The following is a 19,246-nucleotide window of genomic DNA, read 5'->3' as shown; positions in this document are numbered from 1 at the left end:
ATTTTTTTACCTGCCAATTTTTTTTTTTTTTTTTAATCTTTTAATTGAAGGCTGGCTACAGTGGAGTATTAAATAATTCAGTATACAGACTGCATTAGATGGGGAGGCACAGATCAGACCACAAGACGAATGGGAACAGAAAAAGGGATGCCATATTTATTTGTACACGATCAGTCATCTTATTAAAACCAACGGACTAATAAAAAAAAAAAAAAACAACAACCTGACACGTCAAGGAACAGACTCTGTAGAATTCTGTGTCCTGTGTGATCTGACAGCAGATCCCATAACTCAAAGTAGATGTATGATTTGTGGGGGTCCGACGGTCAACAACTTGCAAGAACGGTGCTCACAAAGTTTCCCAGTGTGAATAAAGCCATTAAAGTGGTCGCACATGCTTAATGGGACCCCCGACCCTCAGCAATAATAGATTTATCCTCTATACTATGGATAGGTGATCAATGTTGTATAAGTGGGGAGTTGGGAGGTCTCCTCGGATCAGTAAGCCTCAGGTTCCATTGATCGTTTATAGTATATATGTTTCCAGCTAAAAGGATAGCGGGTTTATAAGGAGGCACTCTAAATTTACGACGGCATTGAATTAAGAAAAGCACGTAAAGAAGAAACCAGTATGGCTACCGCTGATCATAGTGGCAAAGAGGAGTCCCTTCCAACCACTATGTGAATTGGCAGATCTATCAGCTTGTCTGAATGAGGCCTTACAAGGATGATGGGATCCAGTCTGCAGAGCCTATTAATGATGCATGAGTCTCATAATGCCAGAACATCTGCTAAATATCCTCCGTATCTCCATCTCCTCCTATACAGCAGTGGTCTATAGCCTGCAGTGTGTATATGTGCAGCACGGTGGCTCAGTGGTTAGCACTGCAGCCTTGCAGCTCTGGGGTCCTGGGTTCACATCTCACCAAGGACAACATCTGCAAAGAGCTTTTATGTTCTCCCCGTGTTTGCGTGCATTTCCTCCGGGTTCTCCAGTTTCTTCCCACGCTCCACATACTGATAGAGAATCTAGATCTTGAGCCCTAATGGGGACAGCGATGATAATGTCTGAATTGTAAAGCGCTGTGGAATATGTTGGCGCTATATAAATAAAAAGATTATTATTATTATAAAGCTGCTGACAGAGGATATGCTATGCGTGTCTAGTGTCTGGATCTAGTAACCCGAGTGCCCAAGGGTGGATTCACGCATTTTTCTAATTTTTTCGTAGGTGTTTATTTTATTTATTTATTTTTTAACGTGAATATAGCCTACATATTTTTTGCATTCATATTTTTTTTTCTTGTGTTAGCACGCAGTGCAGTATCACGTGTAATGTATTTTTATGCGCTTGCACGTAAAAGCGTATATACATTGCATGCTAAGATCATATCATCATTTTAAGTAATCGGTGTCCTAAATTTTGGCACAGATTACGTGTATTTTTTTCCCACTGTCCCCAAAGTGAGATTGCAGGGGCTACCCTCAAAAAGACCGTTCCTCTGCCAAATGTCATATAAGATCACATTGTAAGACCTTGGTGGAGGCCCAGCATAATGGTTCTTTTAAGTGTGGCTTTTTATTTTTGGAGTTTTTTTATATGTATTTTGTGCATAAGGTAGTCGGATAATTTGGATGTTTTTTTATTAAGATACAAGATCTTATATAATGCAGGATCCCATGAAGGCACATACACTTTTAGGCTCTCATAACTTTGGCCAAACTTGCAGGGTCGTTCGACAACCTGATGTGTATGAGGGCCCCTGACTCTCCCTGGACAGGTGATGCTCTTTTTTTTATCGGCCATTTTGTTGACTGTGAGGATCTTTATTCAATGGCTGACAATGAAGTCAAGGAAAATCCGTGCCCCTCCCGGACAGTACTTTATCACTTATCTCACGTGCTGAGACATTTACATCCATTTATATCTAAATACACATACACTAGCCAAAAATCAGTGAATGAACGCTCATAGGAGCGCTCGTTCTCAATTGTCAGCCGAATATAGTGGATCAGCGCTCGTTACTGGCCTAAAATCGGACCATGTAGTAGGGCCCTTAGGTTCATCTTTTAACATCCTTGTGATATTTTAGTGGCTCTTTAAAGATGACCTTTCACTGGATTTTTTTTTTAATTTAAACTGAGCACCTCCTCTAATTGTTGCTGCTCTACTGATTCCAAAACAGTTTTTCTTTTTCTTCTGTGCCCCTCCGTTCCAAAGTTAAGCCCCCTTGAAATACAGGTGCAAATTTGACCCTTCAACCAACTGGGCGTGTATTAGAGAACCTCTCTGTGGGTGTTTGCTTTTCCTCCTCTAACGCCGGCCAATCAAAACACGGCAACACCCACAGAGAAGTTCTGTGGTATACGCCCAGTTGGCTGAAGGGAAAATATGCACTAATATTTCTAGGGGGCATAACTTTGGAATGAAGGGGCACAGAAGAAAAAGAAATACTGTTTCGGAATCGTCAGAACAGCGGCAGCAATTGGAGGAGGTACTCCGTCTAAATGTAATAAAATCAGTGAAAAGACCTGTTTAAACCACAGATGGAGAAAAGAGTCTTCCGGTTCAATTCTAATAAGGAGTTGAACCAGTTTGTGCACTTTAGTGGTGTAAAAGTGCAAGAATGTGCCGAGATGTCTGTGTACCACCAGAAATGTTGTTTGGGTGCGGCGGGTCAGAAAATAAGTAATGTATATGTTATACAGTATGTATAGCTCTATCTATCTATCGATCTGTCTGTATGTGTGTGTGTGTATATGTATGTATGTATGTATGTGTGTATATATATATATATATATATATATATATATATATATATATATATATATATATATATATATATATGTGTGTGTGTATATATATAATTATACACACACAGTCCCACAGTATATAGACGTTTAACACGTTTATGGCCTTGGATTAATAGGGTCTCATTGTTTGGAGTGATGTGGTCTATTACTTATTTTTTTTACTTTATACCGGCCAAACGGGCAAAAAATGACAGACATTTGGCCTCTTTTGGGCCAGTGTAACCTTAGGGGCACGTACATCACAAAGATAATAGGAACATTGCCTTATATGCGGTTAATGATTACACGTTTGCAAACATTTCTCAAAGTATGAGACACATTGGATGAATTACAAGACATTGCGTGGGACAGTCCGGCGTGATAAGGTTGAGGATGGTCCCGTTAATGGTTAATAAGGGGCAGGATAGCAGAGTGTTACTAAAAGTCACGAGACTATGATTTTCTGCCATGAGTTACTACTTCTGGTACAGTTAGTTCCCTCACATTATTCTCCCCCATGGGGCACACAATCTAATGTCATTATCACTGGGAACAATTTTATATGAATGTGAAAAGCCTTTCACTAGGCCTCAAGGAGGATAGGAAGTTGTCCATACTAACCAATCAGATCCCCTCTTTCATTCTAAAATAGCCAATGGGGAGATGTAAGAAGGAATGTGATTGGTTGCTATGGGTTGCCAGTTTCCCTAGCTTTTGTATACATGAGGCCTAGTGTTTTTCTGGTGTGTGTTATGGGCAGCAATAGATTTTCTTCAAAATTTGCCTCATTTTCTGACTTTTTATCATCATTTGTGTCTCCTTTTTTTTGCCACTAACTGGTTTGCATTAATTCAGATTCCAGATGCTTAACCCCTTATCTGTCACAGTCAATAGCTACAGTGGCATTTGAGGTTACTCCCCCCATCAACCTCTGTATTGTAGTATATTATGTGAGCGAATGGCATGTTAGTTGGTTTTTTTTTTTTTTTTTTTAAGCCCATGTAAAAACCAAGTGGGAAGTATTATGTCAGTATTGACCCAGACCATGGCAGAAATGCTGGTCCACATGTTTATCCGAATAAACAAATCCTGTCTTATTTTTGTGTTCTCTTTTTCCTTCCTTATAAAACTTTTTCATTGCATTATAAGTTCCCTAAATGGGTGTCACAATAACCACAGCTCTTACGATGCGGATAACACTGCTTAGTAAATGTAGGCCTTAGGGTATTGTGCACACATCTTTTTTTCCAATGGATTCCGCTCCAAAACTCGCCCGAAAAACTATAACAAAAGCTTAAAAGAAAGAACATATGTGTATAGCAATGTAAAGCCTACTCGCTGTTCATATGTTCAGTCTTTACAGCGTCTTTTAACTGCGTCCGGTTTACAAAGACACCAAGCAGTTAAAAGAAGCAACCTGACCATTTTTCAGGCGTTTTCCGCTCTGAAGTCGCTCTATATGCAAATCAATAGGAAAGCTCAAAAGACTCTCGGGGCTTTTTTTTTTTTTTTTTTTTTTATGTATTGCTAGCTTTTTTGCTTCAAAACCCACCATCTGTTTTTTCATTGTTGAATGGAGGTAAAAAAAAAAAAAAAACTTCCTATAAACGCCAGTTAAAAAAAAAAAAAAAAACGCCACAAAGCACTAAATAAAAAAAAAATCTAATATGTCGACAAAAGTGCTCAGGGAACGTCAAAAGAAAAAAAAAATGGAATCACATAATTTATTGAAACATTTTCCTCTTTAAAAACTATGTTGTGTGCACGTTCCCTTGGTGCATTAAATTTTTCTTGTCCTTAAATAGTAAAGGTGCCTCCGTTCTCTCTTTACGCTTCTAGAAAATTTCTGGTGGTCTAAGGAATAAAGTTTCTCCTTGTGGAGAGAGCCAAGGGAGACTTAAAGCCCTCATACACAATAGACTAATATCGGCCAAACCCCCTGATATCGGTGGGCTTTGCTGACAGTCTAGTGTGCATGGAGGCCTCCTGTCTTTCCTCGGCCAGTGGTGTGGGGGAAGATTAGGGTCAGGCCTGTCTGATTTGCTGATCCTTTCGTTCTCAGTGAAATAAGCATCCGCCAGAGAAGTCTATCAACGGTTATCTACTGGAGGGCACGGGAGGCGCTCTAGTACTGGAGGGCACGGGAGGCGCTCTAGTACTGGAGGGCACGGGAGGCGCTCTAGTACTGGAGGGCACGGGAGGCGCTCTAGTACTGGAGGGCACGGGAGGCGCTCTAGTACTGGAGGGCACGGGCGCCATCTGCCGCTGGAGGGCACGAGAGCTGCTCTACTAGAGGGCAGAGGAACCCTCAGCAAAGCTAGAGCTCTGGTGTATGTAGGAGTCAGGAGAGATGGCTAACGGCTGTCTATTGTGTATGGGGCCCCTTATATGCCATGCAATGCTCCCCCAGGAATTTAAAGCTGCAAAGACACCCTTCAGAGAGGAATAGATCTGCAACTCTAGTAGTAATCTTATCAGTCAATATCGACCCTTCAGAGAGCTCCATCCTAGAAATGTCCTCACAAAGGGAATGGCTCCTAAAGGACGCCGCGTTCTGCAAGTTGAGTTCTACTTTTCAGTGGCGCTCCAGGAAATATTCGCTTTATGGCCGGGTCAGTTTCTATTTATCATTGTCACTAGAAAAGAACCTTTGACAGATCAAGGAGCATAGAAATATCTCCAGATAGCAGAAAGCAAACAGCAGCGTAATACACCCCTTCAAATGACTGCCTGATGATCTGGTAACAGGGCGAAGGGTCAATCACCCGGCAGTGAGGAGGAGCCGAACCGAGTATAATGGAGGACCCAACCCGCCTGTGTAGTTTTGAAGATGTTTTATTTTAATGGTAATTTCTTGACTTTTGGCACCTAAAGGCCTCTGCAGACCTATAATGGTGCCTGAAAATAATCCTAAAGAAAGGAGGTCCAGAAATCCACAAGGTGCTCCTTCATTTCGGAAACCCATGTTTGATTCAGGTAGGGCAACATGTGGGATATTGCTTAAATTAAGAAAACAAAAAAAAGTAAGGTACGGTAATAAGTATTAAGATGCTTTTTTGTTATAAACAGGAAAAAAAGGGTAATTTTATATGCATTCCAGTTTTATAAGCCTCTTAAAGCGATTTGGCCCCGGAAAACATTTTTTTGCAATTGTTATTAAGGCAATAATGTCTTAAAAAATTAATGATAGAAAAATATTGTCCGTCTAAAGACAACTGGTAAATTACGGTATTCTTTTATGGTACCATTATCCGCCCTAGACACAGAGGATTTAAAATTATGAAAAGTGCAAGTTTTTCCAAACGTTCTGTAAATTTTCTATTCTTTTTTTATTTTTTTTATTTTTAGTTTATACAAAACTCTTGACTGAAACCTAAAGTACAACGTGTCACAAAAACGAGTCTCAGAATCGCTGTAAATAAAGTGACACGTGTCATATTTAAAATAAAAAATTGGGGCATGAAGTCCAATTTTTTTTAAAAAAAGCTGTAAGAACACGCTCTTGGCATACGTCTGCATGATAGAAGCCTATAGGAGCGTTACAGTATAAAAACATGGTGCCTGTGTATTTTATAAAGTCCCAGAATTGTCTTAAAGGGAATCTGTCAGCAAGTTTTTGTTATGTAATCTGAGGACAGCATGAGGTAGGGGTTGAAATGCTGAAATCAACGATGTGTCACATGTCAGGCTCTGTGCTGTTGCTTACTTACACTGAAGGTTTTATCACCTTGTGATTAACATTGCTGTGACTAGCTTGTAAGTCCGACTCCGCCCCCTTCTGTGATAAGCAGCTCACTGTCTATATCCTGGTGTGGGCGGGGTTTGCTTTCTCAGCTGTGCTGCATTGCTAAATCTAAAAACTCTGATTGTGTCAGAATGGCTGCACCCAGTAATCTAAGTGATACATCGTTGGATTCAGGGTCTCTTTACCTACATCATGCTGCTCTCTGATAAGGTAGGAAAAACCTGCTCCCTTTTAAAGGAGCTGTCCCAAATGGCACTGCTGCAAAACACACAATCCTGGTGGGCTATTGATGCCATAGGTCTCGACACAGCGACTGAATTCTTCTTCAGCGCTCTCTAAAGGGAAAATGTAGAATTACTTGGCACTTAGCCGGTGTATATATGAAACATACATTGGTGGCGCTACTAGGAGGACCATCATTGTGGTATTACAGTCCCGAGGTGCCAGCAATAGGTCACTTATCTAACGTTGTACAATCCCTCTCTGCAGTGTAGCTTGTACCTATGGTTTACATTTGCTGCATTAATTGGGGTCTGACGTCCATCTCCGTTGTCCCTCTGTTCTCTCCTCCAGGCACACTGTCGGTCACATCATTAAACTTGTGGAGCAGCATGGCAGCGACGTGTGGTGGACGCATCCTGTAGAAGAACTGCTTCCTAAACCCGTGCTTCAGCAGGTACCTACATACACTATGTACGTCACGGCTTAACAGGGCACCACCCGGCCGGTTTTCGTAAATGATATCGAGCCGCAGCATGAGGCATCCATGGGGCATGAGCCGCGGGCCCCGTCATTATAATAGGTCCCATGAGTCCTGGAAATTAGTAATGAAGTATGGATCCTCACTATATAAAAATTACTTATTGGAATTATAACATTTCTGTTTTGCCCAGGCTGCCAGCGGTGCCAACGCGCTCGATTTTGAGCCAGGACGGGATGTTTTGGACATCTGGTTTGACAGCGGAACATCATGGGCCCACGTTCTGGAAGGTGCGAGCTTTCCGACTTCATGCTTTTGCGTGGTTATGTTTGGCTCTCCCAGAGTGTACACCAAACGTAAATGTGAACAGGACCTTACAAATCGTCAGCAGTGCTCTTATTACAGCAGTCATCTCCAAAACTAAAATCCCCAGTACCTTTACTTTGGGGGTCTCCAACTCCCAGCTGTTGCAAAAGTACAACTCCCATCATTCCGATTTTAGATGAGTGGTGCTGGTATGGTAGTGGTGTCTCTGGTTATCTGCACATGATGGGAGTTGTTGACCACAGCCATACGTGATCTACGTTACATTACCTACGTACTCGCTGCACAATCTATTTCTGCACCATAGAAGCGCATATGTGCTGAGCTTAAAGGGGTTCTCCCACCTTACAGAAGCCAGGACAGTTTACCCCTGTGAGAGATCAGACGTATGGTGTCGTCACCCCTCCCCATCGATATAAATGGGATCTATGGAAACCGGCAAGTGGAAGCACCCGGCAATCTCCATCCCACATCCTTGCACTTACACCGTTGGCAGATTGGATCGTCGGCAAACATTATTACGTAGTTTGCTTAATTTTTAACAGGGCAATCGGTACTTTACGACGCCCGTATCTGCTGACATGTTACTGCCAAGCCGCTGATTTAAAGTAAACAGCGACTGTAGAAATCACACGAGATCTCTCCGATCCTGTCCTGTGTACTCTGCGATCACCTAAAGGGCCCGGCCGAGACGGGCGGCACCACGACACGGACACCGCTTATGGCGGAGGGGGAAAAGTGGCACAGTTTTCTGATAAACTTTATGCAGATCTGTGCTTGCTGTCAGTGCATGGGACCGTTATGTAGAGAGCATTACAGCACGGTATGGGAGAGCTATAGGCTATGTTCACACGTTTAATTTTATTTTATTTTTTATGCAAATTTTAAGCTGTGTTTTACAGTACCAGCAAAAGCTACGAGATTTCAGAAATCTTCTGCACACACATTGTTTCGTTTTTTTTTTTCCTGACTGATTTGGAAAACTGCAGCATGTCACTTCTTGCAGCGTTTTTTTCACCCATAGAAAGCAACGAGTAAGTGCAAAAAACACAGGTATCTGGTTTTGCTTAAAAAATCTAAGGAAGTTGCATCATCTTTTTTTGGGACAGCACTAAACTTTATCAGCATGCACAAGAGACTAAAACGCAAAAACCTGCTTTTTGTAAGCAGCTTCTTTTAAAGCAAAAACGCAACGTGTGAACATTGCATTACAATCTGCCATTTGTCATCCCGTTATATGTAGATGCAGAGCAGCGAGCGGACCTGTACTTGGAGGGGAAGGATCAGCTCGGGGGATGGTTCCAGTCCTCGCTGCTCACCAGCGTGGCCTCCAGGAATAAAGCTCCTTACAAGTAAGTTCTAGAAGTATCAACCATCTTTACACCCCAAATACAACCAATATGGCCACACTTTCTTACACGTGGGCATTTGGCTCAGCCCAGGGAGTGCTGAAATCTAAAACGGGAAGACCACATACACACACAGTGCCTCTAAAAAATGGCCGATTTTAGGATCACTCCGGAAGGTTTAATATCTCCACACGCCCAATTTACCCAACAAAATGGTGTCCTCCGGCTGGTATAACATTCACAGCGTACGGGCGATATTGGCCACAGTGGTATACGCCAATGCAGCCTCACGGGCTCGTATGTAATCTATAGCTTCTCTTTCATTTCATCCTCACTAAGCAACTATCAGCACAAAGGCCATTACTAATCTATATCCCGGCCTTTGCTCTTTGGCCCGTCATTCACTTGTTTATATTGGGGCGCAGTAATTGCGCTGATTACTAAAAGGCCAAACAAGAAGGATCCAAATTGGTCCGGCAATAAAAGCCAGGAAATATCAGAAACAGATAAGGACGTGACCGGGATATCTTATACTAAGCTTATTTATTTATTTTTATTTTTTTAAATAACCCTTTACTAATAAAACTTTAAAGTATATGGACACCATTTGGGTCATTATTTTCCTCTAAATGTATGTATTTTTGGCTAAAAATAATTTTTTATACAGATTTTGAATTGTACAGCCTCTACATGTCATAATACATAGTAGACGACAGGGTCTGTACCACTCATCACTCTTCTCAACTTTCTCCTTCGCCGATTTATTTATTATTTTATTTATTCAGATTTCTTTGGTTTCATTTATTGATTGGTTCATCTTTGATGTGGTCATACGAGTTCAATTGAAGAGCTAGATTGGAGTTTAGATTCTGCCGTCTGTTATGTACCATGGTACCTAGAGGCTGTAGGAACTGAAAGGTTCAAACCTATTACAAAAATGACTTTTTTTATATAGCTTTTGGACGGTTTGGCTTGTACAGCCTCTATGTGTCATAATACATAGTGGATGTACGGGTCTGTATCCCTTATCGCTCTTCTTCTAAACTTTCTCCTTCACCGATTTATTTATTGATTGGTTCATCTTTGATGTGGTCATACGAGTTCAGGAGAAGACAGAGATTAGATTCTGCCGTCTATTATGTACCATGGTACCTAGAGGCTGTAGAAACTGAAAGGTTTAAACCTATTACAAAAATGATATTTAACCAAAAAATACATGCATTTAAGGTAGAGTAAATCCTCTGGTGTCCGTATTATTTTTTCATAGTTGGTGCTTTACCCTCCTTTCCTGTTTTTGTTCATATTTTTCAGAAACGTGGTCGTCCACGACTTTATCTTATCCGAGAAAGGAGAGAAGATGTCGAAATCTGTAGGGAACGTGGTGGACCCCAATGTTGTTATTAGCGGTGGAAAGGTAAGACCAGGAACGATAACCACCAATGCAAAAATAAAAATGAGATCCCTGTGGCGGTCAGAGACGCCGGACATGAGTGTCTGATAGGTGCCGGTGTCGCCTCTTGGACCCACACCTATGCCATGGGTGAAGCCCTTTCTGAAGTTACTGGGAATATTAGGGTAATAGGTGACTTTTTTTTAATAATCTAGGACAAATGTAAGGAGCCGGCCTACGGGGCAGACGTCCTTCGTTGGTGGGTCGCCGAATCAAATGTCTTTACAGAAGTAGTGATCAGTCCGACAGTCCTAAACTCGGCCCAGGCGGACATCAATAAGGTAACGCTCCAAAATAAAGGTGACATCCACCTGAACCTTTATTTGGGGCCATTTATTAGGTATTCAGGATGTATTGATCTAAGTGGGGGCCATATACGGCTACATAAACTGCCCCCTGGTGGCAGCTTCAGGCAGTACGTCTGTAGGAGAAAAGAGGAAAGAAATAACTGCAGGGCTCGAGCTTTAGGATTTGCTTGGAAATGGGTGAGAGGTGTCACAGAACCTGATGTAACGAAGATTCGCTGGAGAAGATGCAGGTACGATGGGGAGTGGAGGGTTCAGAAGGGCAGCGATCACCGCTATTAAGTTCACTAGTAGATAAAGCCTTGCATAATAAAACGTATCTGTTCTATCACCAAAGCCCGGATGTGCACATGTTACTGATTCTCTTCTGTAATTGTACAGTCCACATGTCCTTACTGCTGGACGTCATCTGGGAAACATGGCGGCCCCTGCCGATCCCCACAATTTACATGGGGACGCATGCCAATCCGCTCAATTACATAGGACCCCTGCCAATCCGTACAGTTACATAGGACCCCTGCCGATCCGCACAATTACATAGGACCCCTGCCGATCCGCACAATTACATAGGACCCCTGCCGATCTGCAAAATTACATAGGACCCCTGCCGATCCGCACAATTACATAGGGACCTCTGCCGATCCCCACAATTACATAGGGACCTCTGCCGATCTCCACAATTACATAGGGACCCCTGCCGATCCGCACAATTACATAGGGACCACTGCCGATCTCCACAATTACATAAGGACCCCTGCCGATCCGCACAATTACATAGGGACCACTGCCGATCCGCACAATTACATAGGGACCACTGCCGATCCGCACAATTACATAGGGACCCCTGCCGCTCCGCACAATTACATAGGGACCCCTGCCGATCCACACAATTACATAGGGACCCCTGCCGATCCACACAATTACATAGGGACCCCTGCCGAACCGCACAATTACATAGGACCCCTGCCGATCTGCAAAATTACATAGGACCCCTGCCGATCTGCAAAATTACATAGGACCCCTGCCGATCCGCACAATTACATAGGGACCTCTGCCGATCCCCACAATTACATAGGGACCTCTGCCGATCTCCACAATTACATAGGGACCCCTGCCGATCCGCACAATTACATAGGGACCACTGCCGATCCCCACAATTACATAAGGACCCCTGCCGATCCGCACAATTACATAGGGACCACTGCCGATCCGCACAATTACATAGGGACCACTGCCGATCCGCACAATTACATAGGGACCCCTGCCGATCCGCACAATTACATAGGGACCCCTGCCGCTCCCAACAATTACATAGGGACCCCTGCCGCTCCGCACAATTACATAGGGACCCCTGCCGCTCTGCACAATTACATAGGACCCCTGCCGATCCACACAATTACATAGGGACCCCTGCCGATCCACACAATTACATAGGGACCCCTGCCGCTCCCAACAATTACATAGGGACCACTGCCGATCCCCACAATTACATAGGGACCTCTGCCGATCTCCACAATTACATAGGGACCTCTGCCGATCTCCACAATTACATAGGACCCCTGCCGATCTCCACAATTACATAAGGACCCCTGCCGATCCACACAATTACATAGGGACCCCTGCCGATCCACACAATTACATAGGGACCCCTGCCGCTCCCAACAATTACATAGGGACCACTGCCGATCCCCACAATTACATAGGGACCACTGCCGATCTCCACAATTACATAGGGACCTCTGCCGATCTCCACAATTACATAGGACCCCTGCCGATCTCCACAATTACATAAGGACCCCTGCCGATCCACACAATTACATAGGGACCCCTGCCGATCCACACAATTACATAGGGACCCCTGCCGCTCCCAACAATTACATAGGGACCACTGCCGATCCGCACAATTACATAGGACCCCTGCCGATCTCCACAATTACATAGGGACCCCTGCCGATCCACACAATTACATAGGGACCCCTGCCGATCCACACAATTACATAGGGACCCCTGCCGATCCACACAATTACATAGGGACCCCTGCCGATCCACACAATTACATAGGACCCCTGCCGATCCACACAATTACATAGGGACCCCTGCCGCTCCCAACAATTACATAGGGACCACTGCCGATCCCCACAATTACATAGGGACCTCTGCCGATCTCCACAATTACATAGGGACCTCTGCCGATCTCCACAATTACATAGGACCCCTGCCGATCTCCACAATTACATAAGGACCCCTGCCGATCCACACAATTACATAGGGACCCCTGCCGATCCACACAATTACATAGGGACCACTGCCGATCCGCACAATTACATAGGACCCCTGCCGATCTCCACAATTACATAGGGACCCCTGCCGATCCACACAATTACATAGGGACCCCTGCCGATCCACACAATTACATAGGGACCCCTGCCGCTCCCAACAATTACATAGGGACCACTGCCGATCCCCACAATTACATAGGGACCTCTGCCGATCTCCACAATTACATAGGGACCTCTGCCGATCTCCACAATTACATAGGACCCCTGCCGATCTCCACAATTACATAAGGACCCCTGCCGATCCGCACAATTACATAGGGACCACTGCCGCTCCCAACAATTACATAGGGACCACTGCCGCTCCCAACAATTACATAGGGACCACTGCCGATCCCAACAATTACATAGGGACCCCTGCCGATCCCCACAATTACATAGAAACCATTGCTGATGCCAACAATTACATAGGGACCCCTGCCGATCTGCTCAGTTACATATTACTGGAATTACCCCTTTAAAGTGACATAATTGTGTATCTGCTCCAGATAATGGGGAAATAATTCTCTTTTTTTGGGGTGACATACATGTAAATTGTGCAAATACAGTAGGTGACGTCCTATAAGACCCAGGCTCCACTAAATGTAGAGTTACTAAGACCAGGAGGCGGTGATGCCCAGGGTGGCACGCAGGGGATATTCTGCTATGGCAGCTGTATATGTGATTCAGGGGATTTATTCTTCCTACATTCGGTGGCTCGTACAGAGCAGCGTTCATTTCCTAACCTGACTGTCTCCTCCTGCAGCTGCGGAACACGGTGCGGTTCATGCTGGGCAACCTGTCTGGATACAACCCCGAGACCGACGCCACCCCGGGACCCCAAATGTATATAATAGACCAGTATATGCTCCATCTGCTGCAGGATTATGCCAGCAAGGTAACCCCAGAGCCTGGCGCCGTATACCACTGACTAGTCACAGAGACGAGGCCCCATATTGGGGAGGTCCCTGTGGGCAGACCTCTTCTCAGAAATGGTCATGTACATGTTGCATGTCTCTGTACTTCCATCAGTTTGTGGCTGATAACTCTGCCCCGAAAACATAAATACATGGCTGCTTTCTCTCAAAACCAGCGCCATGTTCCTGCACAGGTTGAGTGCGGTATTGCAGCTGGCAAACAGTCACTAAAAAGGCTGAGCTGCAATACTGAATACAGTCTACTGACACAGCTGAATCCTGAACCCTGAAGCTCCTGCCAGCTTCAGTAATGGGCAGTTGCGCCGGTCTCGGCCGTATGTTTGCGCCGGTCTCGGCCGTGGCTCCAGGTTAATAGATTTCTTGCATATGGTGGAGGTCCGTAGTCTGCAGTAGTGTTCCCAGGCATCAAGGAGGAAGATCCTCACACTGCCAGGAGAGCCTGCTGCAGACGTCGCCCGTCTTGACTTGAGCGTTGTGTCCTTTCTCCAGGTGACCGAGGCCTATAAGAATTACGAGTTTGGGAAGGTTATTCGTCTGCTGGAAACTCTCATCTCCAGAGACCTGTCCAGCTTCTACTTCAGCATCATCAAAGACAGGTATTTAAAGGGGTTTTCCACTACTCAGACGGCCCCTTCTAAAATACTATAGTCCCCCGTCTAAAGTAAAAATACCCCACACTCTCCTCTCGTATCGGCCCTTGCCCGACATTACGTTACGTGAGCACTACAGCCAATTAGCGGCTACTAACACTTCCGTCAGACCTCTCAAGAAAGTGTGAGAATTGCAGACAATTAGTGGCCACTGATTGGCTGCAGCGCTCACGTGACATAACAATGTCACCAGGGTACTGTGAGACCCGGCACCGACATCACCGGCACTGTGCGGGAGGTGAGGATCTGATATTTTCCTGTACACCAGGAACATAGTATTTAAGAAGGGATTGTGGACAACCCCTGTATTGCATCTCATAAACACTAGGTGGCGCTATTCTCCATATAAGTATATACAGTGTGTGTGTGTGTGTGTGTGTGTATATATGTATATATATATATGCACACGCATATACACACTATGTACTGTTTACAGGCTTTACTGCGAAGAAGAGAGAGATCCCAGGCGTCGCTCGTGTCAGACGGTGCTGGCCGAGGCGTTGGATATCGTGGTTCGCTCTTTCGCACCGATTCTTCCACACTTGGCAGAAGAAGTTTTCCAGTATTTGCCGTATAGAAAAGGTATAATGAATGGAAGGGGAAGTAAAGCAAAGACTGGTAAAGGGGTTCTGCAAAAGTAGAAACATATACGGCTGAAATCTTTCAGAAACCTCAGCGCGGCTTGCGTCTGGCATTGCAGCTCAGATTCACAGACTTAAAAGGGGGCAATACCAGACACAACCTGTGAGCAGGAGGGGCGCTGATTCCTCAAGACAGGCGACCATGTTTGTATAATCTTGGACATCCCCTGCTCTAATCGATTTGGTGAGGGCAACTATAGTGATGTACGAGAGACATGTGCCCAGTCCTGGATCCTGAGAGGTGCAGGGGAGATTCAGGTCAGATTCACTTGTAGTGAGCATTAGAAACCCATAGTATAGAGGGGTTCCTCAATATCAGTCCATGTGATGGAGAGCATTCAGGGCCTGGCCCCCCAATGCAATGCAGGACCCCCACCCTCCACATGTCATTTATAACACTGGTGTCTGGAGACGGTGTTACTAATCTTTCATAGCTCCAGTTCTCTGCTACATAGCAGCCACCACTAGAGGGAGCTCACTGCACATTTACTCAGTTCTAGGCATAAATAGTATACAGAAGGCTCCCCCTAGTGGCAGTTACAGGTAACCAGTATCCTATATTTACAATCTATGTCAGGAAACAAGAGTTGCTGATAGAAAGATTATTATTAAATTCACCTGTTTTTAGATTTAAATTTCTAACAGGAGTATTGCATTGATTTTCTGCTCCTTCTTAGATGGTGTCAGTGTTTTCCGAACCGGGTGGTTTGTGCCAAATTCGGTGTGGAAGAAGCCGGGATTGGTGGAAGCTGTGGAGGCCGCTTGTTCCATGAGGGACCTTTTCTTTGGGGCGACAGCCGGGAAGAACACAGCGGAGTATGAGCTGAGCATCGTCATTGAGCCCGGCCTACTGTTCGAGTTAATGGAGGTGAGATGTCTCATTCAGGTGCATGGGTACAGAAGCAACCAGTGGTACTACAACTCCCAGCATGCAGTCTGGTCATACGCTATTTGGACATTTTATCCTTCTAGCACTTGTGGTCTATTTTATAGGAGCCATTGACAACCTGACGTCTAATGTATCTTCTGACAGCTGCCATCAGGGAATAAGTGATTGTGATTGTAATTGTACCTGTGTAGATGTGTCTGGCTCCGACCACAGTAATAACGAAAATGGTACAGTCAGTAATTATTGCTGCCTCGTATCACCATGAGCATTAAACAGGTTGTCCATCTTTGAGGCCTTTTTTTTTTTTTCTTTTACTGTATTGTAAGTAATTGGGGTTAAAAAAAAATTTTGCAATTGGGTGGCATTAGGAATTTTGCACCATTTGCCTTCTACAGCTGGATGCAGAATGAGTTAACTGAGAATCTGTTAGTGAGCTTCTTTCCACTGATGAGGAATCCGCAAAAGTGTATACCCCAGAACTGTCCCATAATTATCCTCTGACTTGATTATTTCAGACTCTGCAGGTGGAGGAGACGTCCAGCACGTCTCAGCTGAATGAATTACTGTTGGCATCTCAGACCAGTCTGCTGACCGACGTGCCAGTGGATCTTCCAGCAGACGCCACAATCCTTAAAGGGTCATTCCTCATCAACCTGGAAGGTAGGAACATTCCCCCCTTATATACTCCCCCCTGCGTTCATCATTACGGCGCAGTCAGATTATCAGTTTAACCTGTTATTTTCTAGGTGGTGACATCTGTGAGGAGGAGACTTATAAAGTCATTATTCACCCAAGTACCAAAGAACGCTGCCCGCGCTGCAGAAAGTACACCACGGTCTCTGCGCTCGCCCCATGTCCCCGCTGCCTGGAAGCGATTGCTGGAAAATGGAGCCAGTAGTGTGAACGCTGCCATGTAGCAGGTGCCTTGTATCTCCTCTACTGACTGGGGACTTACAGATGCCATCATCTACCGGGCAGGGAGTCGCTGGCAGAAGCATATACTAAGTATGTGCTGATTATTTACCAGAGAATCAGTATCTTCTTGTATGGCTGTAGCTCTGGACTTATTTTTTTTTGGACTGTGCAGCATTTGTTAATCTAGGCAATCTCCAGATTTATATATTCTAATGATGGGATGTTTCTATAGAAACCCGCCAATTGTCGACTTGACTATACAAATAAGATTGTTAAGAGTTACAAACCTTTATTTTAATTATACTCCAGCTTTGCAAAGTTACTTTATTTTGCTTCTACGCTGCAGTGATGTTCAGTTCTTGCTCCTTTAAAAGCTGCTTTCATCTGCTGCTCGACAAGAGCCGTACATCACCCCACTACACGGGGCAGGGGGAGCAGAGAGGATGCAGATAAGGAAAGTCCCGTACAGGCTGTCGGAAGGCTGGGCAGGGATCTTGCTGAGCAGCAGCTAAATGCAGCCTCTAAGGGAGCGTTGAGCATTCACACAGCAACATGGTGTTTGAGAGTGGTGGTAAAATAAGGTAATGATGTAAATTATGAAAAGTCCTTACTTTGAAATGCCTGTAGGATAACAAAAAAAATTATAAAAAAATATCTAGAGTGTTCTGCCTAAGATTTTCACTTCTAGTGAGAACATGTGACACTCCATGAATCCTTGGCCACCGACTGATCCTGTTTACCTATCAGCAGATCTGAGAAGGATCGAGTGGGGCAATGTGCTCTCTTTTCAAGAATCTTTTCCTCTTTCTGGGGTACTGTACTGGGTGCAATACTAATATAACTCTTAAAAGTTCACATCATTATCACTTTTTTTTCCTTCGCGTCGCCAGAAAATTATTTCTCATTTAAATCAGGTTTTTATGTTAAAAAAATAGTAATTTTGCCATTTTCACACTGGGGCGTTTATTTTTTTTTAGACTCATACTTTGCTGAAAACTCTTCCAGAAAGAGCAGTCTCATTATCATCAGCACAATAGATGTCACAGCTCACCTCTTCCCTTCCTTCCTTCACATTGATCTTTGCACACGCTCATTAGATGCGTCATTACAAAAGTTAGGGGCAGAGTCTGTTCACTGCTGCTAATGTGCATGTAAATTCTATGACACAATGGGAAGTTAAGAGGATTAAAAAAAAGCTGGACAGTGTGGACATTGCAAGATTTCTCATTTCTAATACAATTGTGATTTTGGGGAAATAAATAACAAAAAAAACATTTAATACAAAAACCTGATTTACACAACATTCAGTTTAACTGGTGAGAGATACATTCTAGCTACATGAAGTACTTTCCCCTTATTTATTGTAGTGGATTATTGCATCCATATGGTACCGGAAGTAGATCTAGCAGTTAACCCTTTGCATGCTGTACAAACCCCGCTGCTGCTTAGGTCTTATCCTTGTAAGGCCACGTTCAGTATTTGTAAGCCAAAATCAGGAGAGAAACAATCAGAGGAAAAGTATAATAGAAACACGTCACCACTTCTGTATTTATCACCCCCTCCTGGTTTTGGGTTACAAATACTGATGTAAAATACTGACCAAATACTGAACGTGTGAAAGTGGCTTTAATCAGGATCAGGGATGTGGTTGATAACATGGTAGAATCAGAGGCTTCCAGTAGACGTAGAGATGATGATGATGATGATGAAGCACTTCCAGGTCTTGCACACACTGTATATTTTATATATTGTAACCCAGAATTGTGTGGGGGCAGCTTACTATATGATCTAAATAAAGTTACTTTTTTTTTTCTAATGGAAGTCTGTGTGATAGTTTTTGTATTTTTTTTGTTCTTGTGCAGGATCCATCATTTTTAATTTTTTACTAGATGCTTGTGTCCATGGGCGGGTTCACACGAACATATGAAAAATCTGCCATTTTTTCATCCGCATGTCTTTTACATCAACAATTGAAAATATAACAGGCCAAATACAGCTTACTATGTTAATAAATGCAGAGGATCCGTAAAAAACACCCAGAGGCAATACAGATGGTGTAGGAGGCGTTTGGCTGCGCCCGAACTCTGCTCACTTTTCAAAAAGTTGGTGGAGTTGTCTAAGAAAATTGTAAAATGCCAAAAGTCATAACTTACAGCTGCGCAAAAATTTTACTACATATTTTAAGTAGTGCTATGCCAATAGTTGTTTTCATAGATCAGTCTACTCTGTTGG

The 19,246-nt window shown here is 43.9% G+C and overlaps 1 protein-coding gene across 1 annotated transcript in view; it reads left to right on the top strand.

Moving 5' to 3' along the window:
• Positions 1-18,428, top strand: part of IARS2 (isoleucyl-tRNA synthetase 2, mitochondrial) — a 53,985-nt gene extending 35,557 nt beyond the window's left edge. The window contains exons 13-23 of the mRNA XM_073671914.1: positions 7,112-7,214; positions 7,432-7,528; positions 8,806-8,914; positions 10,223-10,325; positions 10,517-10,642; positions 13,748-13,879; positions 14,409-14,515; positions 15,006-15,151; positions 15,888-16,078; positions 16,615-16,759; positions 16,846-18,428. Of these exons, the coding sequence (XP_073528015.1) occupies positions 7,112-7,214; positions 7,432-7,528; positions 8,806-8,914; positions 10,223-10,325; positions 10,517-10,642; positions 13,748-13,879; positions 14,409-14,515; positions 15,006-15,151; positions 15,888-16,078; positions 16,615-16,759; positions 16,846-16,997 (1,411 nt within the window). The 3' untranslated portion in view covers positions 16,998-18,428. The remainder of the gene's footprint in view (positions 1-7,111; positions 7,215-7,431; positions 7,529-8,805; positions 8,915-10,222; positions 10,326-10,516; positions 10,643-13,747; positions 13,880-14,408; positions 14,516-15,005; positions 15,152-15,887; positions 16,079-16,614; positions 16,760-16,845) is intronic.
• The last annotated feature ends 818 nt before the right edge of the window (positions 18,429-19,246 follow it).

Source organism: Phyllobates terribilis, unplaced genomic scaffold, assembly GCF_046119375.1.
Source record: "Phyllobates terribilis strain yellow unplaced genomic scaffold, ASM4611937v1 Scaffold_3__8_contigs__length_932513732, whole genome shotgun sequence".
Classification (NCBI taxonomy): domain Eukaryota; kingdom Metazoa; phylum Chordata; class Amphibia; order Anura; family Dendrobatidae; genus Phyllobates; species Phyllobates terribilis.
The sequence above is the reverse complement of the archived record's forward strand: the minus strand, read 5'-3'. Positions and strand labels throughout refer to the sequence as shown.